Source organism: Tetrao urogallus (assembly GCF_951394365.1).
Source record: "Tetrao urogallus genome assembly, chromosome: 1".
Taxonomy (NCBI): Eukaryota; Metazoa; Chordata; class Aves; order Galliformes; family Phasianidae; genus Tetrao; species Tetrao urogallus.
This window is the reverse complement of record NC_136813.1, coordinates 85114226-85141107: the sequence shown is the minus strand read 5'-3', so window position 1 is coordinate 85141107 and position 26882 is coordinate 85114226. Positions and strand designations below refer to the sequence as shown.

General features: G+C 36.7%; 1 protein-coding gene across 1 annotated transcript in view; it reads left to right on the top strand.

Moving 5' to 3' along the window:
- TRAPPC10 (trafficking protein particle complex subunit 10) overlaps window positions 1-25386 on the top strand; it is a gene marked incomplete at both ends in the record, with an annotated part of 40111 nt that extends 14725 nt beyond the window's left edge. Inside the window, 17 exons of the mRNA XM_079542702.1 lie at window positions 449-696; window positions 2976-3122; window positions 5014-5128; window positions 6234-6310; window positions 8903-8994; window positions 10278-10418; window positions 12057-12169; window positions 13157-13671; window positions 15868-16009; window positions 17053-17211; window positions 18942-19171; window positions 20109-20209; window positions 21071-21197; window positions 21557-21727; window positions 22945-23122; window positions 24140-24334; window positions 25148-25386. Of these exons, the coding sequence (XP_079398828.1) occupies window positions 449-696; window positions 2976-3122; window positions 5014-5128; window positions 6234-6310; window positions 8903-8994; window positions 10278-10418; window positions 12057-12169; window positions 13157-13671; window positions 15868-16009; window positions 17053-17211; window positions 18942-19171; window positions 20109-20209; window positions 21071-21197; window positions 21557-21727; window positions 22945-23122; window positions 24140-24334; window positions 25148-25386 (2990 nt within the window). The remainder of the gene's footprint in view (window positions 1-448; window positions 697-2975; window positions 3123-5013; window positions 5129-6233; window positions 6311-8902; window positions 8995-10277; window positions 10419-12056; window positions 12170-13156; window positions 13672-15867; window positions 16010-17052; window positions 17212-18941; window positions 19172-20108; window positions 20210-21070; window positions 21198-21556; window positions 21728-22944; window positions 23123-24139; window positions 24335-25147) is intronic.
- Between the last annotated feature and the right edge of the window lie 1496 nt (window positions 25387-26882).

The following is a 26882-nucleotide window of genomic DNA, read 5'->3' as shown; positions in this document are numbered from 1 at the left end:
ACATAAGATCTTTCATTAAGTGCATGTTATGATCACAGTGAAAATACAGTACAGTGAAATATATTTATCCTGACTGAACTTGATGCTAAATCTGAAGGTGAGAATATATATCTGTGGTGGCTAAGTAAGAAATACATATGTGGATAAAACTGGATAGTCTGGAATTTCATTTAGGACGAATTACTGAGAAATACATTACAAACTCAGTGGCATTATACTGATGATAAGAAATATTCAATTAAGACCAAATGCATGTGGCATTTGAATGTTCTAAATTGTTGTTGACTTAGTTATGGAATTTCTGTTGTTTAGGTTTTAAAGTTAAGACGTTAAGATTATCAAGTAACTTAAGAAGGAATAAGCAAGTTTGCAACCTAGAGGTGGAGGGCAGAAGAAGAGACATTAAATAACAGTGATTGATTCTTGGATATTAACTTTATTTATTTAGATGGTGCAAACTGGCTGACATTTTTTTGCCAGCCAGTGAGGAGCTGGAATGGCTTAATTCTCCGAAAACCAATAGACATGGAGAAGAGAGAGCTAATTCAGAATCAAGAAGCTACTCTACTGGACTTGCGTAGTTACTTATTTTCTCGCCAGTGCACGTTGTTAATCTTCCTGCAGAGGCCGTGGGAGGTTTCCCAGCGAGCGTTGGAGCTTCTTCACAACTGTGTGCAAGAACTCAAGCTATTAGAAGTGAGTTTGCATAATATATTGCAAATGATAATGCAAATGATTTTATCCAATAGTGATCTAACAAGAATTTTGAAGTCTAGGTATTGGCCACCGCAATACAGTAAGTACAGTCTGTGTAGTATTAACACGATGCAGTAATACTTGATTATAACAGTGTTAGAATTCAGTGTTTCATTATGAAATGGTCTTTGGAAAGAAATTGGAGACATCACAGCTGAAAAACCTTGTTTAGGTGACTTTCTCGGTGAAGATTAGAATATTTTAACTCGTTTAACTGGTGGATAATTTCTCTTATTTTATGAATTGACTACTGAGCTCTTGAGCTACCATTCCAACAGACTGAAATCTTTCAACAGTGTTGTGTTGAAGAAAATAAGATGGGGTGGTTAATGTGCTGAGATGCAGCCTAATTGTTTGCAACAAAGTACTGTTTGGAACTTTAAACATTGATCTACAGTAGGACTTCTTACTGCTGTGCAAGTAGATGTTATTTTGATCACGTTTTGTGGTGGTTTTATAATTCCTTCTGGTGCCCAGTAATGCTCTTTTTATGTTTTGTGTGTCCCTGTGGTTCTCATCTAATGACAGAAGGAGCAGACAAACATGTGATTTCACTCAGAGCTTTTTGTCATGCTGCCTGCCTCAAAGTTACCCCCAGTAGTTTGCACTAGTGTTTTTAATCCTCTAAAGGGACTGTATCAAGGATGTTGTACACCAGTCTACTCTTGTCTATCACCAGAGGTATTTTTAATTGACATATATAATCAAGAATAGTATAGTGTGCATTAGGAGACTTGTAGACTTCACTTTGTGACTTGTGCACCAATTTAATCCCCTGAGTATCTTGTTCTCTGCAAATTTTGTCTGTGCTTTTATAACAGTAACTGCTAAGTTTTGCCTGCTTGGCACTGGTTAGTAAAGTTCCATAAGGTGCTGCATTTAAGAACAGAAAGTCTACTTCAGATGTGTTGCCTTTTAAAATGGTGCCTTCATGTATTTAAAGCTTACTTAAAATTCCCATGTGAAGCATGTTTTGCTTGTGTGTTTTGTGACGTGGTTTGTTGTTGTTAGTTTACTTTATCTTTCCAAAATAAATACAACCAGCCTTCTAAATCTCTGAAGGTACTTCCTGCAATTCCCCTCTTCCTTCCACTGCCCAAATCTGCCACTCTAGCATCTGGGTTTCTTCTCTGCACCTTATTTGTGATGTTTCTGCCTTAATATGTGGAGATCCAAACTGAATGAAGATATTGAGGCTTTGAGACAGGAGTGTGTATTTGTGAATGTAGTGCAGCTATCCCTGTTGTCATACTTCCTATTATTATAGCCATACCATGGCTTGATGCCAGTGAACACACAGGTGAAATCGCAGCTAGTCTGTTTTTATGGTCTTTCACTTCCTGGAAATTCTTTCAGAATTCACTTTATTTTTTTCTAATGTGTTGTGCTCCTATGTTGAACTTTCATGTCACATTAGTCAATTATCTAGTTTGTTTAAGTCTCAAGATCCATAATAGCCTTTTCGAAAGTAATGTTTTTGCATTGGTTAATAGTAAGCATTTGAGATACTACTATTGTGACTTTTATTCCAGTTGTGCTAATCTTTATCTTGATTGTTCCGTTACCAAACTCCTCTCTCATTCCCCATTGCGTTATGATGATAATTCCTTCCTGGTTTTGGTTTTTGTTTCTGGGCTGGGTGGTTTGTTTTTTTTTTTTTTTTTTTTTTTTTAATTAGTTGTCCATGACAAATATCACAGAATCACAGAATAACATTTGATTAACAAACTTACTGTGGTGAAGGAAATGTAGATTCACTTTTTTTTTTTCTTCAGATTTTTAGTCTACTTCTTAGTGTACTTTTAGCATTAGTTATGTCTGATGTGTCCTTACAGAAGGAGTGGCATATCTACAGAACTTTTCTCCTAGCTCTGTTCTCCTTAGACTTGAATTTTTAAAACGTTGGAAACTTCTAAGTACTAGTACCTGTTAGGCTTCTTTTGCTTTTCTTTCATTCTGATGACTACATCAAATCTAATTCACATAACCACTATGAATTAATAATGTTGTTAGTCATTATGGCTTTGGGATTTGGTTTTATGTGTGTTATTTAGAGAATATATATATATACAGTGAAGAGCTGGCCTCTTCTGTGTGTTTTATCAGTTAGTTCTTCCAAGAGGTTTTGTTATATGCTATCAAGGAAAGTAATTTTCTGAAGTATTGTGCCTTCTGACTAATGTTTGTTTCCCAGTTAATTTTTTTCTGTTTATCTTCAGGTCTGTGTTCCTCCCGGAGCTTTGGATTGTTGGGTATTTTTGAGTTGTTTGGAGGTCTTACAAAGAATAGAAGGCTGCTGTGATAGGGCTCAAATAGATGCAAATGTTTCCCACACGGTTGGTTTATGGAGCTATGCTACTGAGAAGGTGAGTAAATGAAGTGTTGCTCTTGTGCCATTACAATTTTGAAGTAGGCCATTTCTTTCTGTGGAGCAGACTTCTTATGTTTTCTTGAAACTTGTGACATATCATTCTGTCTGTTCTGAGTGAGACATGCAGGTTTGTTATCCAGTTGCTCCACAGGTGGTTGAGACCTGGGGATTACTAGAATTATGTTCACTTCTTTGGAGAAGGGATGGAAATGAGGAAACACTTCATGTCATAAAACTGTCTGTTTGTAACACTAACTCCTCCACCAACCTTTCCAATCCTCCCCTGCCAATAGTTTGACAATGATTGGCTAATTAAACTCCAAAATAAACTCATTGTTTTTGACTAAGAGAAGGACCATTTATTTCAATTATAGCAGATGCTGACCAGATTTAGATGCCTTTAATATTCTTAATAGAGATTACACCAATCTGTTTACATAGTTTTACTTTATTTCCTACAGCATGTTAGTATGCTAATAATATACCTTAATCTTTACTGAAGGTGTTATCCTTGGAGGCTTGTGCAAAAGGCAGATGCTAACTTGGAACTTTTCAGTTGAGAAGCCCCTTTCCTAATTACATTAATGCCTTTTCAAGTTCCACTTTTTCCATTTCTCTGTTAGTGTCTAAAGCTGCTATAGTTTTTCAGTGTTGAAAAACAATTTTGAAAGCTGACAAGAAACTTCAGAAGCTAATGAAATACCAAACTGTGATCTTGGTCGATGTTCTCAAAGATCATCGCAAGCTTATCCTCTTCTTTCTGTAGCCTGTAGAATGTTTTCCATTTCTTGTGATCGTAGTTTGTGTATATTTCAGTAAAGCAAGAATCTTCTGCTGATTGTAGGTCATCCTTGTCTGAAGTATTACAAAAGCAGAGAAAGACAATTTCACCTTAGAAGACTTAGTGCTTAAAAAAAGAAAGTGGAAGGGAAGTTCAGAATAAAGAAAACAATAATTTAAACTGCTGCTGGTTGCATCAGATTTCATGTACTGCTTATGTATTTCTAAAGAAGTTTTTTACCTGTTTTGGAAATGTTCATGCCATTTGTAGTTCTTCTAACCCAAAGAGTAAAAAGGGAAAACGATAGGATAATGAGTAGGAGTAAGGTGAAATGGAATGAATGAAATCTACCAACTAGTGAGAAATGTGGAATTTAATGGGTTTTTTTGGTGGATTTTTTTTTCCTTTTGTTGGCCACCCACATTTTATATGGTTTAGAGCAATCTAACAAACTGAGACCGTATTTTCTTGGAGGGGAGGAGTTACCCTTGGCAGTTGAGTTAGTTATGCTAAATGAGATACCATATGGCCAACAGTAAACTTGAAGGCAGGATCCTCTACTGACGTCTGGATATCAAGCATGCCAGCTGCTGTCTGGCAGGAATTTTAGGAGTAGTTGTGTGGTGCTGTTTTAACACTGATTAGTGATGCTAATAATGTAGAAGAACATCTAATCATTGTGTGCATTTGTGTCGTTTTCATACTTCTGAGCTGAAATACAGATGCAGATAGAAATTATCTTTTGGCAGTAACTGCAAAACATCCTTAGCTTTTTTCCCCGTTCATAGGGAAAAATAGAAGGATGCATGCAGGGATTTGTGTGTGTGCATGTTGACTCTTTAACTTGCATTATATGTGATTTAGTTCATCTTCTTAATAAAATGAGCTTCTAGAGGAAGTAAGAATCATGAAATTACATTTTGAAAGGTTCTCTATTCTCTTCCCACAAAGCAACTTCGATATAGATTTATAAGCAGTGTAACATGGCAGCAGTATTTTCCATAGAAATATCTTGTGGCTTTAGAACGGTGCGATAAAATAAAAGATTTGTTATTGGTTTTGTAGCCTGTTGAAAACAAGCATCTCTTTTTTCTTTTTCTTACAGTTAAAGTCTCTGGGTTACCTGTGTGGGCTTGTGTCAGAGAACGGACCCAATTCAGAAGACCTTAACAGAACTGTTGATCTGTTAGCAGGGTTGGGAGCAGAACGTCCTGAAACAGGTATTACCAGGAATGTACACATGCTTTGTAATAACTGACTTCGTCTTAAATACATGGCATACAAATACAACAATAATTTCCAGATATCCATATGTACATATAACCATTGGTACAAGTATTGTACCTTAAGAGGATTTTAATTTAGTCTTCTCTCTAGTACTTGAAACGATCAGTGCATCTCTTCGCTTTCGCAAGTATAAGGTTTTTCCATTAAAAGCCCATTTATCAGCATTTAACCAAATATTCTTAAACAGTTTTGGATGAAATTTTTAATACTTTCAGATGAGTACTGAAAATAAAATTCACTGAAAATGAAATGGAAGCTCTCTGATGTCATTCAAAAAGATAACCTGTAAGAGGAGCTACAGAATGATATTATTTGATTGGCTGAGCAATCGCATTTATTTACTTGGTTGTGAATTTCTTATTATTCACAAAGCTATTTCTGAAGAGAAGAAACTTTCAGATTTTAAAAGTGCAAGAACAATGAGTATTTTTTAAGTATTTCTGCCAGACTGACAACTTATTTGCTCCTGCAGTTACGATGATATGATTCTCAGTTCAGACTGTAGTACGTGTAGTACCTGTTGTGTTTATTGAAAATGGGGGCTTTCTTCCTTCTGGAATATTGGCACATATTTAGTCTGGCAAGAACTTTTAAAATGAGCAAGTTACCTCAAGAAAAAGAATTGGTAGCCATTTTCCTTTGAAGTATCTTGCAAGGTGTAAAAACTTTTTAAAAATTACCGTATACTTCTGACATACTGTTTCATAAATCTAACAGTAAAAAGTTGTGAGAATATTGCTGGTGGGAAAATACAGTAGTATTTAAGTACAATTGTGTGTGTTGCTAGGTTGCATAAATGTCTTGAAGTGTTGTATGGATAAGTTAATCTACTTAACTATATTGCTGCTTGTCTTTATCCTTCTCTGAATATTTCTCAGGCATGAGTGCATGCACACAGTCACATTTGTTAAACAGCCTTTCTTGATTTTATTTTAGAGTCTGGGCAAGAAATGCATGATCTGTTTTAAGTGTTGGAGGGGGTGTATTAAAATAGGAATTTGTATTTGTGAGTGACGTTTCCTATTCTTTCTTCTACAGCCAATGCATCACAGAGCCCTTACAAGAAACTTAAAGAGGCCTTATCATCTGTAGAAGCTTTTGAAAAGCACTACTTAGTAAGTATAGTCTTCTGTTATTTATATTAGTTTTAAATTATTTATATTACGTTATAGATTGAACAGTGTCAAAATTTTCACACCCGAAAAGATGACGTTAGGAACTTCCATCTGTATTTCTGTCTTTTGATATCAAAATTCATTGCTCTCATACTGAACACGCCAAGGCTGATTTGTGTTACAACCGGAGGCTCTGTATTTGTCCTGGGTCTCAAGGGTGGAGATGAATTTTAATACTTACAGTTACAGTGCTGAAGGTTATCTGTAAGTAAATATACTTAAATATTCAGAGAGCCTATGTCATGGCTATTTATTCTGCTGTCTAAAATTGAGTTTTATGTGGAAGACTAATGTTATGTGAATGCAGCTTTCTTTCAAATGGTTTAGACTTGCATCTTGCAATGCTTATTACATGAATTAAGTTAGATTGTGTAATCTCTTAGATGAAGTGCGGGATATGTGAACATTACAGCTGGAGCTGGCAGAGTCTGAAACATTACTATACGTTTACTTCCTGGCAGCTCCCTTATTGAGGAGCTGTTGTAGTAATATTGTGGTTATATTTTACAAGAAATGGTTAAATAAAACCCAAAACACCTGATTGTCACAAAAATGGTTGGTTCTATTCTTGCTTGTTTTCCTTAAATTATTTTCCTCTGATATTTCTTATAGTAACATGCTGCTGTTAAAGTTTTCTGGGGAAAAATGAGATGAAAATTGAGCACTTTCTTAAAATGTGAAAACTAAGTGGCTTCTTGTTTTTACAAAATTGTTGTTAAAGAAAGTCTCAAAAGATATATGTTATGAAGATAGCAGATTTCACTTCCATGCTTTGTTTCTTATGAGAAGAATTGGATAACAGGCCAGAACTAAGATTTTTCAGATCTTAGAACTTCAAGATCTGCTTATATGTTCAATTCTACGTTGGACCCTGGAATCTCCACGAGACTGAGCAGTGCCTTCCTAAACTTAAGAAACTAAGTGGGTACTGCAGAGGTTGCCTATGAAGGAATTGCTTATGCTGTTTGTATTGCTGACTGGTTTTATTCTGAAATTCAGATAGAAAACAATATTTTATATTATATGTAGTTGTTGGATAAATATTTACTGTATATACGTTATTGTTCTATCCACTGTATTCAGGAGTACACAGAATTAGTTAAAAATTCTAAACACAACTAAGATAATTTACTTACATTTAATCTTTTAATGAGTGTGGAAAGTGAAATGCAGCTTTTTGGAAATATTGAAAGAAAGAAATCGAGCATTTTTTACCATAAAAGGCTTCTTTATTATTTCTTTTTTTATAGTTCAGTGGCTGGTCTTATGTGACAACTTCAGAATCTTTTGTTAGACTGTCAGATCTTCTACAAACATTTTGGCTAGTACCTTAATTTTTGGGGAAGATATCATTTTGTTTGTATGTGTTGCTGGTGTCCCAGATGTCTCTTTTTATACTGATTGGCTAAGAAGTGAATCAGTCTAGTTTATTGTTGAGTACTGCTTGGAGTTGTTTAATGAGAGAGGGAGAATGCACAGGTGATTTTTCCCCTTGGCTCTGTTTAAGAAACATCAAGAAGTGGCTAAGAAGACCTTTGGAATATTGTTTTAGGTCACTTTCCTGCCTCACAGGAATAGATGCTTTCTGACAGATACTCCACAAACAAAATTAGGCATTTGAAAGTTTTTAAACAGTCTCTTTTGAAGAATAAAATGCCAACTGAAAGTCAATGAGCTGCTGAGGAAATGGCTGGTGGTTTGTAAATGTGATTTGTAAATATGGTGTGAAATGTCTTTATGGCCAGATATGGTTAGATGTTTGAGAAATAAGTTTGACTGAATACAGTATGTAATAGTGACAGATCTTTCTTACTAAATATGTAGTTATTACAGGCTTAGGGCAAGTTAAGGATAGTGACCTGTAGACAGTGGGAATTAAGCTTAAAAATGAGAAATTTTAAATTAAGATTGCATAACTTCAAGCAATTGCTTTAAAGCACAGTTTGGAAAATAATTCTTCCAACTGCATCTTCATATTCTGCATGTAATTGTATGCTTACATACTGCTTTTACTTAAAAAATGAAACTTTCATGTATTTGATGGTATTATGTGCAGCCTAAGTGAAAGAGTCGTGCACTCTATGCTGTTATTTTTAAGTAGCAGTAGGATCTTCAGGGCAAGCTCTAGTATTCTGAGAAATACGTTACACCAAGGTGTATCATGCAATGTCACATTATATTATCTTGTAATGATGGCATAAAGGATATACTTGCTGAGAAATAAATGCTTTCAAAAAAAGCAGAAGGATTCAAGTGTGGAGAAGTACTTGCAACTGTGTCTAAATGTTAGTTTTGTGATTTTTGAATTCTCATTTTTGGTAAGGCTTTTCTTTTGTATTTCACAGTGCAGTTATGTTGTAGACTGCTCCAAAGTTTGTCCTGAAGGGAAGAGGAAATCTAGAAAGTGACTTATTCTGTTAATTTTGTCTTAATAGCTTAGTTACTGATAATGAGTTTGTGAGAAATACTAGGTAGCACTACTTAGTGCTACTAGAAATACATAGTTTATATTAACTCTTTTCTTTCAAACAGGATCTGTCCCATGCCACCATTGAAATGTACACAAATATTGGGAGAATTCGCTCAGCTAAGCTTGTCGGAAAGGATTTGGCAGAGTTTTATATGTAAGCATTAAATGTGTTAAATGCATTAACTTTGAAAAGCTCCAATGTAATGCTTGAGGAAACCCATATTTCAAAAGGAGTTTTTGAAAATATTTTTAATTGTAAACATATGCTAAGTTTCTGGCTGTATTTTGGGGGGAGGGAGACACAAGACAGAAATTGTGGATGCCCCATCCCTGGAGGCATTCAAGGCCAAGGCAGGCTCTGGGCAGCCTGCTCTAGTGGTTGGCGACCCTGCACGTATCAGGGCGGTTGAAACCAAATGATCATTATGGTCCTTTTCAACCAAGGCCATTCTATGATTCTATGAAATAGTGGAGAGCTGAGAACTGGCAGTCTTTTTGTACTGAACCCTAGTTCTTCCTTCATTATTTATTACTGCTACTTTTAACTATCTTGTGTTTTTGACTTTCATCTTTTCTTCCATGAAGGAGGAAAGGGCCAGGCAGGAGATGTAACCTTGCATTTGCTGTAACTTGCTGTCTTAACATGGATTCTGATATGTTTTTAAGTTAATATTTTCTTAACTGTACACACACTTACGTGCGTATATACTAAAGAGTCAGCAAATACATAATTTAGAAATAAATCAGTTTTGTATTTGTATACAAAATTTTTATTTCCACCTGTGGAAAACTTGATCTTATTCCTGTGTTTGTTCCTGTTATTAAATTCTGCTAAATGATCCTCCTGCATTGGCCTTCTGGTTTTATTTTAAAGAATTTGGGAATTCCAAGTGGTTGGTGGTTTTTATTTCCTTTCTGGGGGTGCTCTTATTTTTGAGCCTGCTTCCTGTCTACCTCCACTAAATGAATCTTGTTGCAAGATTCTCCTAAATTAATTTAAATTTTCACCTGAGGGAATAACATCAGGTTAAAAGACTACCATGGAACTGTAGTGATAAAAATGATAACTAAAATACTAAAGTGTTTTTCTGCACCGAAGTTGTTAAGGTAGCATGTTTAGAACTGTCAGAAGTCTGAGATGGCTTCATCATGAAAGTGCATTTGTGGGAGGTAGCATTGCCTCACTTGCTCTGACTTACGATAGATCTGTATAGGAAGTCTTGTTGACATATGATATATTTAGACTAATTGCAGTTCTGCCAAATTGAATTGCAGAAGGATAGACCAATACATTGATCTGGCACCAGCGCAGTAATGGCTGGTTGCTGTTTGTTCTGCATTCATATAAAATGTTCCTGTCTCATGACTGCTTTTTTAGAGACAGTTTTCATGGCCATAAAGACTCTAGTATCACTCTGTATTCATTTATTTTTAAAGGAGGAAGAAAGGTCCACAGAAGGCAGAAGTCTATCTTCAAGGAGCACTGAAAACTTACCTTGCTGAAGGCTGGGCATTGCTTGTCACGCATACAAGAAAGCAGTTAGCAGAATGTCAGAAACACCTTGGGCAAATAGAAAAGTATCCTCTCAAAGATGGAGCTGAAAATCAAGACTGGATAAAACAATAATACTTATTCTTCTGACGTAGCTCTGATTTTATTTAAGATTAGAGACAGCCAAATATCAGACAGCTCTTTCTTATTTCCTTCGTTACTTTTCATTTCAGGAGAGTTGGGTTATTTATTTTTTCATTTTTTTACGCCTTGTTCACTTAATACCTTTTGCATACAGTGCTACTCTTAATGTTAGACTACGTCTGTGCTCCAGAGATTCAACATGTATAGTGTGAAGTTTGTCATTAGTTCAATATGTGTCCTTGTAGGGTTCCTTTATGATTCTGTTTGTACTTAATCATTGTGGTAGTTCTTATGCCATAGTGTTTTTTTCATTTGGTAAATACATCATTAGAAATATTGCCTATATTAAGGAGCTTCATTTCCCAGTTTTCTTTACAAAACTGGTAACACCTTTTTCCTGTATCTGACTGACAGCGATTTTTTTTCCTTTGATATTTGCAGTATGTTCACCCTGTGAACATAATTGTGTTGCTGTGCTGCTGCCACTTCCAGGGTACCAGGTGTCTGTAAGAAAAACAGTCTATTGACTGGCTTTGGTGGTTGTGCTTTTTTTAATTCATTTTGGCATTGCAGACACTTCAGTTTGAATTCTGCTTTTTATTTTAGCCTCATGTGGTGTTGCCTAAATTTAGTAGCTAGCTTAAGTAACATAATTCTAATATACACTGCTGTGCTTTGTGTATGTTATAGAAAAAAAAATGGCAAATTTGCATTATTTCTTGCTATTTTGAGGGAAGAGTACTGCTTTCGTAGCTTTAAATCAAACTTCTTTGGGTGCCCCAACTGGGGTGTTCAGCTTAACAGATTTACTGATGCAAGACAGCTCTTGTGGAAGTTTCAAGGAAAGACTTGAGGGTATTACCCCTCCTCTTTTTTTATTGTTAGCCCAAAAGGTAACATGATGATCTCTGGGTGACAGCACTGGGAAGCTTACTGTAACTGGTTGTGGATTTCCCTTTCCTTATTTTTTTTTTTGTTTCCTCCCCCCCCCCCTCCACACACACACACACACACTCTTTTTATAACTAAACAGCTATTATAATGTATCTGTTGAAAATTCTTAGATTGCTTTTAAGCGCTACTATTTTTTTCTGCTTCATTGTGTACATTCTTTAAAAAAAAACAACAGCACAACAGTAATGTTGCTACCTTCACTAAATACTTAGATGAGCACGTGTATCCTCAGCAATCAAAATATAAAGAATGCCTTATAACTTAATTATGGTAAATGGTGCTCTAACAACTGGCATTGTGTCAGCAGAGTAAATCAGAAAGTAATCAAATACTCAAGTTATTTAATTCTAAATGTGCAGTGTAATGCAACATATTGGGACATTAACTTGCATACTACATTTATCTTTTGTCAAATAATGAATTTTCTATGCTCACTAATATTTTTAGATGAGAGTTGGAGGAAAGACTGCCCAAGTTAATAATAGATAATATTTTAGTTAGTCTGAGAATGTGGTGATGTTGAAAGTAGATGTTACATTAAAAGATTAGGAAGGCAGTACTGAAGCTGTGGTATTTTTGCTCAAGTTTTGAAATGTTGCTACCTCATGTTTCCTTAACTTTATTAGTTATCTTCAAATAAGCAGTCTTTTAGCTGGTGATAATCACCTAACAGAAGATGAGCGTAAAAGCTTTTGCCAAGAAATACTAGATTTTGCCAATCAGCAAACAGAGAATCAAGGTAAGTCTGGTTTTTAAGTGCATAAAGTGTTAGCTGCTGTAATCTTTCCCTGAAGTAGACAGGGAAGTTTTTTTTCTATTTGGTTTCATTACCTGGTGTATGACTTCTGAATTAACGTGGCTCCTCTTCTATTCAGAACATTTATGATGCTTCTGAAATAGCCAACTAATCAGTGATGAATTAACATTTTCATCCTGAATACCAGGAGGTTTTTGTTTTACCTTGTCTGTCTGTTTCTGCTTTGTAGCTCATAATTTCTTTTGTATTGCTTGGTGGTTTTTTTTTTCTAGTTCCTAACTTAATTTTGCCTCTGTGTTGCTGACATGCACATGGCAGCTCTCTGATGGATTGTGCTTTTCCTAATGTTAGACTTGTTCCCATCCATTTCCACCTCATTATTTTGATTATCTTACCTTTCGTCTTAATTCATTCCTCTGCTTCATTGATGTCTTGTCCTCAAAAAGTAGTTATTTTTATGTAAAAGTTTTTTGGTTTTGTTCTGTTTTTTAATGAGTGGATGTACCATATGCAATTTTAGATTTAAGTTTTCGGGTTTTTTTGTTTGCTTGCCTTTGAATCCAGAAAAAGAGAAAATCCCTTAACTGGTAAAGTTGTTGGTATCAAGCTTATATTTGCTGTTAGTTAACATACTGTGAGAATTTTATCACCTTATTTTACTGTGCTTATCTGTGATGATTTATATAATATTGAAATGTTAAACTTTTGCTTATCTGCCACCTTTCCACTTGGTTGTCTTCACAGCCTAAGCAGTACTAACACTGTAGTAGGTGTATTCTTAGAAAATAAATTGCAGCATCTTAACTGTAATTTCTGTGCAAGATAAAGCTAAAATATGAAAGTACTGTTTTGTTTTAAAAGGATTTATTGTGAGAAGTTGTTGATCTGTTTAATTCTGGGGATTAAGTTTTTGAGGGGAAAACAAAAATTTGCTGATTTTTTCTTTTTGTTTTGTTTTTACCTTTTCAGGTCAAAAAATTATATTGCCTATGCACTCCTTTGCACAGTTGAAAACTCTACATTTTGACCCTCCAAATGCTGTTGTCCATGTAGGTGGGAAGTTGTCTATTGAGTTGACTTTGATGAGCCAAATGCCCATTCCTATCCAAGTGGACCAGATTGCTATTCATGTTCACTTCAGCATTGAAAAGAATAATTACAGGAAAACAGCAGAGTGGCTCACTAAGCACAAAATCTCCAATGGTGTTATCAGCTTCCCAAATGAGGTTGTAGGATTTCCTTGGTCAAGAAACAACTTGCCTGCACTGGAGCTGTACGAAATGTATGAACGGAGTCCCTCAGATAACTCTTTGAACACAGCAGGAATTATCTGCAAAAATGTGCACATGCTACTACGAAGGCAAGAGAGCAGCAGTTCTCTGGATAAGCCCTCGGGGCTAACTCTAGAAGATGGGGCTCACGTGTTAAAATGTCGCAACTTGATACTGGAACCAGGGGTCAATAAAATAACATTCAGTACTCAGGTATGTTTTTACAGTTGAGTGAACTAATATGTGGGAAAGAGCTAAAAGCAATGGCTGAGGAAGAACATAGTTCTGGCAAGTGATATTTGAATTGCTTCCTGTTACAGTATGGGTTACGCTGTTCACATTGTGGATTTCTTATTGTTCTAGACCATAATTTCCCTTCAAAGAGGGAAATGTTGTGTTTGTTCTGGTTACTCTTTTTAATTACCCTCATTATTAATCACGCAGTGAATGAGAAGGGACATACCATAAAGAACATAAGGAATCTCTGCTAAAGGAAGCTGAATGTACATGAGTAAAAACATGTAGAAGTAGGAGGTCAGCAGCTAAATGCCACCCTCGGGAAATGGCTGAAGTCCTGCTTCTGCCATATAGTACTGTATATAAAACTCCTCCGAGTCCTTATTTATATATGCATTGTAAGTCAGATTCCTACTTGGAGCTATCAGTTTTTTCCCTGCTTTCTTTTCCTCCAGCAAATTAGGAATTCCTAGTAATTGCTGAGATACTTAAGGATAGTAGTCTTCATCGCTAATGTTTGCATTATGTCACTACTAGTACTAGATGGTGTAGTAGCTAGAATCATAGAATTGCTCAGGTTGGAAAAGATCTTGAAGATCGAGTTCAACCCCAACCTAACCATACTACCCTAACTCTAACAAACCTCTGCCAAATCATGTCCCTGAGCACCGTGTCCAAATGGATTTTACACACATCCAGGGATGGTGACTCAACAACCCTTTCTGTAAAGAAGCATTTCCTGATATCTAACCTTAACTTCCTCTGGCACAGCTTGAGGCTGTTTCCTCTCATCACCAGTGAGGAGAGACCAATCCCGCTCTGGCTGTAAGCACCTTTCAGATATTTGAAGAGAGCGATAAGGCCTCCCTTCAGCCTCCTTTTCCCCAGACTAAAAAGCCTCATTTCCTTCAGTCTCTCCTCGTAGGGCATATTCCCCCAGCCTTTACATTTTAGGCAGAGGTTTGTTAGAGTTAGAGTAGTATAGTTAAGTCGGGGTTGAACTCGATCTTCAAGATATTTTACCAAGCCTTGTTGCCCTTCTTTGGACCTGGATCTTGGATATCAGTCCTAGGTGTTTTTGGTAGTGTGGTGGTTTCTTGGTTTTTAAGTGCTTAATTCATTTTGTGACCTTGTACTTTTCTGTCTTGTGGTTAGTTTGTTTGTTATAATTGTTAATGAACTGGTGAAAGACATTTCCCTCCCAGCTTAATTCTAGTAAATAAAATGGCAAGCCTTTTTAAAACTGATACTTCACCATCTGTTTGGAGTTTCTGAAGTAGGTGGTTCTGGCCTCAGAGTATCATTCTGTTCTTTGGATTGTACTGTCTCCCTCCTCACTTCTGTAATCCTTCATAGGAAAATATTTAGTGGAGTTCAGTGCTACAGTAATGAACAACATTGCAGTGAAAATTTGAGTGAGAAGACACTGATGTCTGAGTCACAGATGTCTTGATGGCGCAGCTTTTCTGCATAACTTTTAATACTACTTAGATTTAATTCTACCCAGCATTAATATGTTTTATGAATTCCTCTTGGTAAAGTGGCACATGGAAAAAGAATACCTCTTACATCTGTAGTAGTAGTGGCTAAGTGTAAGTAGAATCAAGAATAAATATAGATGATAGTGCATTGGATTTGCTTTTTGTAATGTTATTGCAAAATATCTAGAATCTGATTATACAGGTCAAGGGAAGAGTTTGAGTGTGTTTGAACTGAATAGCTTGAGCTGAGGGCTGTGCCTGATATGAACATTGTAGGGTTTTATGAATGTTAGCTAAATAAGTAGTTTGCTTATAATAAATAATAATAAAGTTACATTTTAATTATGTGCACTTGAGGAGGGAGGGAGGAGGGGGGACAATTTATTTGGGGATTTTTTTTGTCTTGAGAGAGTAGCTGCTATATTGGTTATTCTGACTGGTGATATGTGTTATATTCTTTCTTGACTTAGCATGCACTGTGGAGCTTATTATCTTAACATGAGAAAAGATGCACCTTTTGTGAAAATCTTGTCACTTATGGAATAACTCTTTTGATTTATTTTTGTTTTGTTTTGATTTACAAGTATGAAAGGTCTGATAAGTGAGCTGAGAAAATACTTGTCCTTAATAGAAGGTTTGTTTTAGAAGTAATTCCTAAATTGAAAATGCCATTCCAATGTTTTCTTCAAAGGCCAAGGAACCTGGTACGTACACCCTCAGGCAACTGTGCACTTCAGTGGGAAAAATACAGTTTGTCCTTCTTCATATTTATCCAATAGTGCAGTATGATGTCTATTCTCAGGAGCCCCAGCTAAAAGTGGAACCGACGACTGGTAGGTGCAACTGCCGCACTGAATTTGATGAATTCTGTTATGCTCTCCTTGGAACTAGATTGTGTTTTCTGCCTTGGATTTTTATTTGGGATGTTGTCTTTACTTTTAGTTTTGAGCTAGATTTTTTTTCAAATTATTGATCCAATATGGTGTCAATTACGGCTTGTTTCTCAATCACTAATTGCAGAGCTTAGCTCAAACTGGAACGTGCAGTATCACTTAAATATTAGATGTGATTTGAGTTCCCGTGTGCATTAGGAAAACTCAGTGGTTAAATTGTTAATTGACTGATCAGTTAGTTCAGTCATGCCACAGTCTCTTTCATATTTAAGAAATGCATACTACAAACTGAGCTTGTCTGTTGAAGGCGATAATATTAAGTTACTAAAATTCTTAATGCATGCATTGATTTCGTGCATGGCTGAGAATTACTTGTTGTAGGATTTATTGCATTTAATATGCTGAAGTTCATAGTGATTTTGTTTTCAGGTTGGGGCAGATGAGTTAATAAGCATTTGTGCTATCATCCCAGTTAGAGGGATTGCTAATGTAAAGGAAGACGGGCATACTGGGGAGAGGGGAATTTATCATATTAGCTAACTGAGGAAATTGATGGATGTGATTCAGGTGTTTGAGAGTCTGTGTGCATACTTGCTTTCTTCTTGTCTTGTTTATGTAAATACACCATGTGGGTATGACTGGCACCACAGGTGCAGAAATATAAAGCAGTTTACAACATGGAGAATTCAGTAAAAAGCTTAGTAAATTCCTCAGGATTTTATCTTTCACTGAATTCTGTGCTGCCAGAGCTGCACATTATGTAAGTCAGCTAATCTAGACCTAGCTCAGATACATCAGGTTGTTTGAACTCAAGCGATCAAACCCATGGTAACAGGATTTAATACCAAAAGCCCAAACTTTAAAGTTGCCCTAAAATGTGTAACAAAGTGCTTGGAGGAACTGGTAGCAAACTTTAGCAGTGCACTGTAGCCACATACTAATAAGTACTGGAATCAGTTGACAATTTCTGCTTTCTTCTTCAGATAGCCTTTTGGCTGGCATTCCACAGAAGGTGAAATTCACAGTGACTACAGGTCATTACAGCATGAAGAGTGGAGATACTTTGCAGCTCAGTAATGCTGATGCCATGCCTATTCTGTACAATCCAGAGAGCAAGGCAGTGATCTATTCCAATACCAGAGGTAAGCAATCAAAATAATCTTTAGACAGCTGAAAATTCAGTAATCCTGAAGTAAAATTTGTTAAGACAGTTACACTTTTTCAGTAGCTGTTACTGAGAACAATTCTAAGGAACTGTAACTGAGTACTTCAGTGTTGAGGTGTCTTAAACTTCCACCTTCAGAGTAGTACTATGTACTTTTCAGTAAATATAACTGGGTGGCTTTCACATGTATGAATGAAATACCGTAGATACGGAGAAACAGCTGCTGCCTTCATGATTTCCAAATGTATGGTGGTGAGTTTCTATTACTATGCAGAGTGTATCGTAACTAGGCAATACAGTTTTGTTGTCAAGTAGTCTGAGTGCGTTTTTACTTAGTGCTCTTTAGCCAGTGTTGCATTTAAATAGGTGAAGTCAAAGGGTTTATTTTCCTTTCCTGAGTATGGGTGCTTTAGTGTATCTTCAGCTGCTTGAATACACTCTCAAGTTTTACATAAATGAGAACAGTCTTAATGGACATAATATAACTGAGATTGAAATAAACTATACAGGTATGTACTCTACGATTAAAGTTCTATAAGGAATCACAGAATATCTGGAGCTGTGAGTGGGCCCACAAGAATCATCGGTGCTAACTGTCCTGGCTCTGTACAGGGCCACCCAAAATCCAAACCCTGTGTCAGAGAGCAGTATCCTGATGCTTCCTGAACTCCAGCACTGGTGGCTGTGCCCACAGCCCCATGCATCCCGTTCCCCGCCCACCGCCCCGTGGTGCAGCCCCTTTCCCTGACCCCCAGCTGCCCTCCCCTGACGCAGCTCCATGCCGTTCCCTCGGGCCCTGTCGCTGTCACACAGAGCAGAGCTCAGCGCTGCCCCTCCGCTCCCTGTGAGGAGCTGCAGCCGCCATCAGGCCTCCCCTCAGCTCCTCTGCTCTGCTGAGCACAGCGAGGGACCTCAGCTGCTCTTCCTACATCTTCTCTTCTAGATCCCTCCCCATCTTTGTTACCTTCCTTCAGACACTCTAACAGCTTTATGTCCTTACATCGCAGCACCCAAACCCGCACCCAGTGCTGGAGGTGAGGCCACATCGCATAGAGCAGAGGGGACAGCCCCTCCCCTCATCCAGCAGCAGTGCTGGGCCTGGTGCCTCCCTGGGTACAGCTGGCCCTTTGTGCTGCCATGGCACGCTGCTGGCTCAGGTTCAACTTGCTGTCAACTAGAACACCCTTTCTGCAGGGCTTCTATCCAGCCTCTGAATAAGAAAATTTATTTCTGCATTTTCAGTAAACTGAAAAACTGTTAAGTTTCTTTGAAATAAAAATGAGTTATGAGAATAAGGAGGTGAAGGATATAGTGAGAAATTCAGTGTGTGAATTTAACTCTTCAGCTAATTTGAAGTCTTTTACCAAGTTGTCCTCTTGGTTTTTCCTTGAATGATGGAAGAAACTGCTGCAATAAATGTGGTGGTTATTCCCTACAGTTTGAGAAGGATAGAGCATCAGTATTGAGAAGTTGTATACAGCAGTGGTATTTAAGATGTGTGGATTGTAGTTAATATCAGAAGGTTACTAGGGAGGTATGGGACATAGTTTCTCTTTTTTGTTTCTGAAAATACGAAGGTCTTGCTAGGTTATGTTACCATATGTTTTCTATGACAGGTCTATAGGCTCATTTCTGTACTTAATTACAGAAATAAGCTATGAGGGATAAGTGTTTTCAAATAACTTCCCTTTTCTGCAAAAAACACAGAAAAGATCTCAGAATCATCACTAAGAATTCAGTCTTCTGAAAAGATTACAAGCATCAATTTGCCAGTGGCTCCTGCGTATCATGTGATTGAATTTGAACTAGAAGTCATGTATTTACCATCAGCCACAGAATCTGCAGAGGAGGGAGAAAATACTACAAATAAAGAAGTTCAGAGAAAAAACAAAGAAAAACAAAAACTGGACAACTGTATGGCTACTGTTGATCAAAAAGTAAGATGACATTTAATATTTTTATTATGAAATCTGTTTGATCATGGGAACATGGACTTCACAAAATATTAAGTGAGGGTAATGGTGGGAAAAACTGCTTAGCGTTAGCGTTGAGCTAACTTTCCCTTAAAGATGTAAATACAAAAATCTCAATATGCAGTATCAATCTAGAGAATACATAAGCAGAAGTCTACACTGTCTTCTATGTTGTCACATGTTCCTTTTGCTCATACTTGAATATTCATGTTCTGATGCTCAGCTTCTGTCTTTGTGAAGGTAGCATGGTGGTCTTTAAATCCACCTTTTTGATTAATGGGAAAAGTATTTCTTCTACTTGCAAAGTGTGTATCCTTCTATGTGAATATTATGGTTAAAAGGAATAAGTATAGATTAGCATTGCTAAAACGGGATGTGATAAATTATTTTAATTTATTTATATCAATTCCTCTTCTCTCCCCACACATACCAAAAAATGTTAAATATATGTGCAAGAGAAATGTAATAGTTAAGTGTGCTGCTTAAAGTTAAAATAGACAATATATTTTAAGCTTGTATTTAAGAAAATATTACGAAGGTATTTCAATAATAGTTTTTACAGCAATATATTTAATATTGACCTTTTATCAGGTTGTGATGTTAAGATGCTGTTGATAGTGACACTATCTTTCTTTTTTTCTTCTGTCCACCTTCCTTTATTTCTGGTGTTCAGAAGTGAGTGTAGGAGTTTCCATGGGAAAATCTTCTTCAATATTTCATACCTCACTCAGAAAAAAGCAAAAGGCTGATGTTTTTCAGATTAACTCTGACATACTATTTTGTTTTCTTTTTCATCTGGATTCATTAGACATAGACACTGAGCAAAGGTTTGTTTGGAAATTACGAGAAAAGTAAATCAAAGCCTGTTGTGAGCAACAACTTTGGTCTCTTTCTCTTTTAGGTAACCATTGATTGTCCTTGGTCGATTTATTCCACTATTATTGCATTAACATTCTGCATACCTTTTAATGCCAAGCATTCCTTATTGTCAGCTGGCAAACGGTAAAGAAATTAAGCATTTTTTATTTCTTTCTTCTAGGAAAATAGGGATCTGGAGTTTCATAAGTATTGTTTATAGCTGACTTTTTTATTACTATTGTGTTTTGAATTGGATTTCTGCTGTCCTACAGTTTCCTGCTGAATGTTTGCATGTTTCCTGTAGTGTACTTTCTTAACAATAAAATAAGCATGTTTTCAACCTTTCTGGAAACGCAATCACCAGGTCATTGAATAATAGAATGGCCTGAGTTGAAAAGGACCAGTAATGATCATTGAGTTTCAACCCCCCTGCTATGTGCAGGATCACCAACCACCAGACCAGGCTGCCCAGAGCCACATCCAGCCTGGCCTTGAATGTCTCCAGGGATGGGGCATCCACAGCCTCCTTGGGCAACCTGTTCTGGTGTGTCACCACCCACTGCGTGAGAAACTTCCTCCTAATATCTATCCCAAATCTCCCCTGTCTCAGTTTAAAACCATTCCCCCTTGTCCTATCACTATCCATCCACATAAACAGTCGTACCCCCTCCCATTTATATGCTCCCTTCAAGTATTGGAAGGCCACAATGAGGTCTCCCAAGAGCCTTCTCTTTTCCAAGCTAAACAAACCCATGTAAAATAGATAAAATAAACCAAACTGATCTATTTCTATATAGTTACTTGTTTCTGTTTTACATGAAAGAGTGTGTTTTACATCTCTGTTTCTACAGATTAATAAATATTGAGAAAAGATTGAAAGAAATACACCTGCTTTTATTTGTTTTGCACGAGCTGTTCACTTTACAACAAATTTATGGACCCTGTATTCTGTAAATGTAAAAATGGAAATTTGCTAGAAAATTCAACAAACTTCATGTTTTTCAGGAAGTATGTGCAAGTCTGCATACAGAATTTGTCAGAACTCTGCTTTCAGCTTTCAGACAATAACCTAAAAAATACTGCTGACTGTACAGATTTGCAGCTGGTACCTCTGAACTCTGAATCTCATCAGGTAAAAAGAGTGTCCTGATATTTTGTGAGCCTGTTGACAGGAAAGTTAGATGGAACTTCCTGCTAGTAATACCATTAGCACTTCTGTACGTAACTTTTGTAGGAAGGCCGATAATTGGTGTTGTTACATCTTTGTGATCTTCTGAGTAACTTTCATTCTTAAAGATGCTTTAGAAGGCACTGCTGATGTTAGATAAAATTCTAACAGATGTGGAGATGATTAGCTTGTCCATTCGCTGCTAACCTTGTTTTTTTAAGCTATATTGATACCAGAATGTATGAATATATGTAACAGGATGTGTATTTCCATTTCTCCATCAGAGGAAGGAAAACTAATGCTATAAACAATTTCTCTTTCAGGTCATATATAGTAAGCAATCAATATTCTTTGTGTGGGAATTGAAGTGGACAAAAGAGCTTCCTCTCTCCTTGCAGTGCCTGTTTTCAGTCAGCTTTTGTCCAGCTACCTCTGAAAAACAGTCTCTTACCTTGAAGCCGTTCACGTATGAGTTCCAAGTGGAAAATTTTTTTGTAAGTATTCCCAAGTACAGTATGTGTTAACTGAATATGATTTCTTAATATACACCACACAAAGGGGAAGTCAAGAAAAATATTTTAGAAAATTCTCTTTGAATAATGAAATTGAAGATCATTAGAAAGCTGTGTATTCTATGTTGAATTGTAGAACTGAAAAAGAGGTAAATTATATGCTTACCCCTGGTATAGGATAGGAGGAGAAGAACACTTGTGTGAGTTTCCTTGAACTCGATTTTTGTTTCCTGTTTTGGTTTTGCTCTGTTTTTCTGCCTCTTTGGGGTGGTGACGTGGAGAATGTCTGTAGATTACTTACTGAGCTGCTTTTTTCCTGGAGACTTCAGGCAGCCCTCTCCAAAACAAACTGCTATTTCCAAAGATCTTTGCTATTGTAAGCATTTGAGTTGTTTTTGTAGTGCTTTTGTATTGATGAGCTCCTCTAATGAAATATTTAGGATTTGCTAGGCCATTATCTTAAGTGTTTCTTCTTTCCCTCTTATGGACAAACTTCTTTGATTTGCTAGGAAGCTTAGGCTAGGTATGACTTCCCATTAAAAGAGCTTTATCAACATTACAAAAACTCATCTCTAAATTCAGTCGTGTTGGCCTTTTTGATGCTTGGATAAAAGTAGCAGCATGAGAAATATTTCATTGGGTTAAATTCTTTTGCCCGTTTTCAGTGTTGCTGTGTTTTTTGCCTGCTCATTACAAAACGGCGCTGAACAACGAGGTATCTTTTTGCCTACTGGCATGTAACTAGTATTTTTGGCACTTTTATCAGCATCCTTATGGATATACTTTTTTAAAGGGAGCTAAATGTTTCCAGCACTGATATTTTAATCCTTTTTCTTTGGGGGGAGTAGAAAGCTTATTTTGTAGGAATTAAATTTGTTCTTTGATAATATGAACACCTTTATTCAGGGGACCATGATGGTATGCGTGATAAGTAAGCTCAGAATTTTTGTGGAATGTCTGGGAAGAGAGGAGTCAGGAAGCTAATAAAAGTTTTTTTTTTCAGTTATAATAAGGTACATATCCATTTAAAAGTGCTGAAAGGCTGAACAGTTAAAAGCTTGGAAGTGGAGGGAAGAATTGTGTACTCTCTGCTGGTATCAAAAATAATTTAAATAAAATTTGGTTTAATTTTAGCAATAAAAACTTATGCACCCCACTTTTTTATTTCTTGTTAACAGTATTCTTTTTCTTCCTTACAGACATTGTACCATGTGAAAACTGAAATTTTTCCACCACTGGGGACAGAGTACTGTAAAACAGGCTCACTATGCTCCTTAGAGGTGTCCATCACTCGTCTTGTTGACCTCTCAGAGGTTGACAGAGATGAAGCATTAACAGAATCAGATGGGTATTGCACAACAAAACTTATGTATGAAGGTAAGAATATTTTTTCTTCCTCATACTGACACAGTTTTCCAATAGTTTAGTCTCAGTAATGTCACCTGTCAGACTTTCTGTGAAATACATTCTTGTATTGTGATTATGACTTCCCAGTGAAGCAGTTTTCATTTCATTAAGGGTGAGAATTGTGATTTAACCCTGGCACACAGCTATGTACCACAGAGCTGGTCTTTCACTTCTCCTCAGATGGATCAGGGAGAGAATCAAAAAGATAAAACTGAGAAAACTCATGGGTCAAGATAAAGGCAGTTGAACAGCTAAAGTAGACCAACTAAAGTAGAAGGTGCGTGCACAAGCAAAGATAGATAAGGAATTGGTTCATTGCTTGCTATCTGCACACAGAAGTTCATCTGCTTCCAGGAAATCAGGTCTTTATCATGTATAATGGTTACTTGGGAATATAAGTGACATTACTCCAGATGTTCCCCACCTCCCCTTTCCCATGGCTTTTATTGCTGAGCAAAACACCATGTGGTATGGAACATCGCTTTGTTCAGTTTGGGCCAGCTGCTCTGGCTGTGTCCCCTCTTAGCTTCTTGTGTGCTCCTGGCCTCTTTGGTGACAGGACAGCATGAGAGGCAGAAAAGCCCTTGGTTCTGTGCAAGCACTGCTCTGCAACACTAAAACATCAGTGTGTTACCAATGCATAGCAAACCCAGAAATATGAGCTATATTAGTTACAGCTCATATAGTTCATTATGCTTGAATGATTGTTTGAGGCAATGGTCCCTTTGGTGTAGGGCTGTTTTCTTACTTTGCACAGCTCTTATAGAATCACAGAGTGACTTGGCTTGGAAGGGACTTTAAAGCCATCCAGTTTCAACCCACTAGTGCAACCCACTACATCAGATTGTCCAGGGCCCCAGCCAACTTCACACAGAAAATCCTGTGAGTTTTTAGATACTGCAAAAATACTGATTTCAAAGTGTTCTATACTGGAGGTTCTTTTTTTCCAAGTAAGATTTTTGTAGTGTCTTCTCTTTGTTCTTGCAGTTGTTGACAACAGCAGTAACTGGGCAGTCTGCGGAAAAAGTTCTGGAGTGATATCTATGCCTGTAGCAGCTCAAGCAACTCACAAAGTCCACATGGAAGTGATGCCACTGTTTGCTGGATATCTACCTTTTCCTGATGTCAGATTATTTAAATACCTCCCTCATCATTCTGCTCACTCCATGCAACTTGATGCTGGTAAAGCTATCTTGAATACATGGCTTCTTAGAGAAATGGTTCTGCTTCTTCCATGTTCTTGAGTAAAGAGAAAAGCAAGGCAAGGAAGTGTACTGACCAAGTACCCTTAGATGTTTTTTGTACTGATCTTCTTTTACAGTTCTAATTTGAAACATTTAAGGTGCTGCTTTAACAGGAGGTTTGATTTCAGGTTGCAGTCTTAACATGTGAGGGGAAATAATAAACACATTCTTTTTTTACTTCTTTTCTTACTTCCTTTAAAGATTCTGCTGCAAATTAGTTATCACTTAATTTTTAATCAAGTGAACATTGATTTGATAATGAAACCTCAGGATTAGAAGATTGTCCCTTAACTGCATACTCCCATCTCTGTTAGTTTTGAAAACACAGTTTTTGTAATGACCAACTGGAAATAGAAGTACTGAGAACCTGTGGCATATAAACCACGTCAAGGCTTAAACTACTGGAGACCTTGAGGTTTTTATTTGTACTGTTGAGTAGCTCCAGAGCTCTAGTGAGAATTCAATCCTGCAAACAACTTACCATTTGTCAGCAGCACTCCAGGAACTGCCAGTGTGCAGTCTTCTAGTTTATGACAAATGGGATGTAACACTACTCAAATTTTTCACATAAACCAATCTAATTCACACTGCCGAATCTGCTGCTTGCCAAACTTGAGCAGACTGTTACCTCAGCAGGGATGTTCAGTAACTGTTAACATATGGTAAGTTGACTGTGTGTCTGAGTTCTGAAATAATTTTGAGTTACTTGATCACTTCATAGAATGAAATTGTGGATTTTTGTTTTGAACAGATAGCTGGATTGAAAATGATAACCTGTCTGTGGACAAGAATGTGGATGATCAAGCTGACAGCAGCAGCATAAGGAGCAGAGGTAGCTTGCATTCTGCAGCTAGTGGGGAACACAAAGGTTTGCCAATGCCCCGTCTGCAATCCTTTTCATCTGGTCAGGTCTTCAACTGCAGCACGGGTATGCAAATACTTGTCATTCCCAGCAAGGACGACCATGTTCTCGAAGTCAATATCACGTGACAACTCGGTATAAGAACAAGGAAAAAACAAACAAACAAAAACATTAGAAACTGGATATGAAAGCACTTTAAAGGATTATGACCTGATTAGTCTTTGTTGCAACATTTTAACGCTAAAGAAACCTATGGCACTCAACATTTACTGGCCATGGAAGCACCAGACAATTGTATCAATTTAAATGTACAGTGAAGCTTGTGTCAGCTAGTTTATATTGCCACTTTAATATGTTTTGTGTGAGCTATTGGGTTTTCTCCCTTCAGTCACATCCTGCATCTCAACACAGGGCAACAAAAACAAAATAAATCCAAATATTTGGACCACTTTTTTATTTTTGTCTGGCAGCTGGTAGCTTAGTTTAATGCTTCCTACATATTTTAGAGTTAAGATTTGGGTGACAAAATTATCCAAATCTTGGAATTTTATGTAATTTACAGGCTTTTCCACATGTGCCACAAGTACAGTAAAGCATACAACAACTTGTTCATCAACTTAATAGTTGCTTTCCTGATTTTTTTTTTTCCTCTTTTGTTTCTTTTACATTGTTAATTCCTGTCATTGCAATCTTATATTAAACTTCCATCATTTGCATACTTAAATGCATGGAAGCACTACTGCTATAAACAATCTTAACTGAACAAAATTCCTTAATTTTTTTGAGGCTTTCTCCTTCACAGAGTATACACTGTGATGTCACATATTATATGGTTTTATTTTTTTGGGGGTGGGATGGGTGGGACATCCTCTTGCATAGTTCTTACCAAAGAAAGATACTGATAGAATTTAATAATAAATTATTTGGCTTATTGAGTTCCCAGATTAATTTCTTTTATTAGCATTTCTAAGTGGCTTGGTTTTCTGCTCCAATTTTGAAATTGGGGCAAAAATTTCAGTATGAGATAATACTTGAACAGTCAACCTTTCATCACAAAGGCTTAGTGTAATTATTACTGATTAGAGGCCAGACTTCCGCATTCACGGGGGAAGAAAGAGGTTGGTTTGATATAGGAAAGCTTGCAGATGTAGAATAATTGTGAAGCAAAGTTAAAACATGTAACTTAAAGAATTTCATTATTTATATCTTGAAATGTAAATACAAAAAAAGTGTTTAAAAGAGAAAGTGTAATTTTTGTGAATGTTGCAAATTCACCTGTGACTGGAAAAATTACAACTCCTGATGTCCTGCTTCTGGTATTGAAACTTGTGCATTTAATGTGAGAATGACCTTTTCTACTTGCAGTTCTATAATGGTGCATTGTGAACAGACTCCACAGAGGAAAACCATCCTATATCAGATATTTGTCAGTAAAGCTAAACATATTAGGAAAAAAAAAAAAAGAAAAAAAAAAAGGAACAGCTCATTAGGCAATTTTTTTTTTGTTATTTTCCTTTTTCTAAACTCAGGTTCTGCTAAATTACAAAGGGGAAGGAAAAAAATCCCTCTTTCCAAACTGAATTGCAGTTAAAGAGTGAAATAATACCTTGCATTGTTTTTGTTT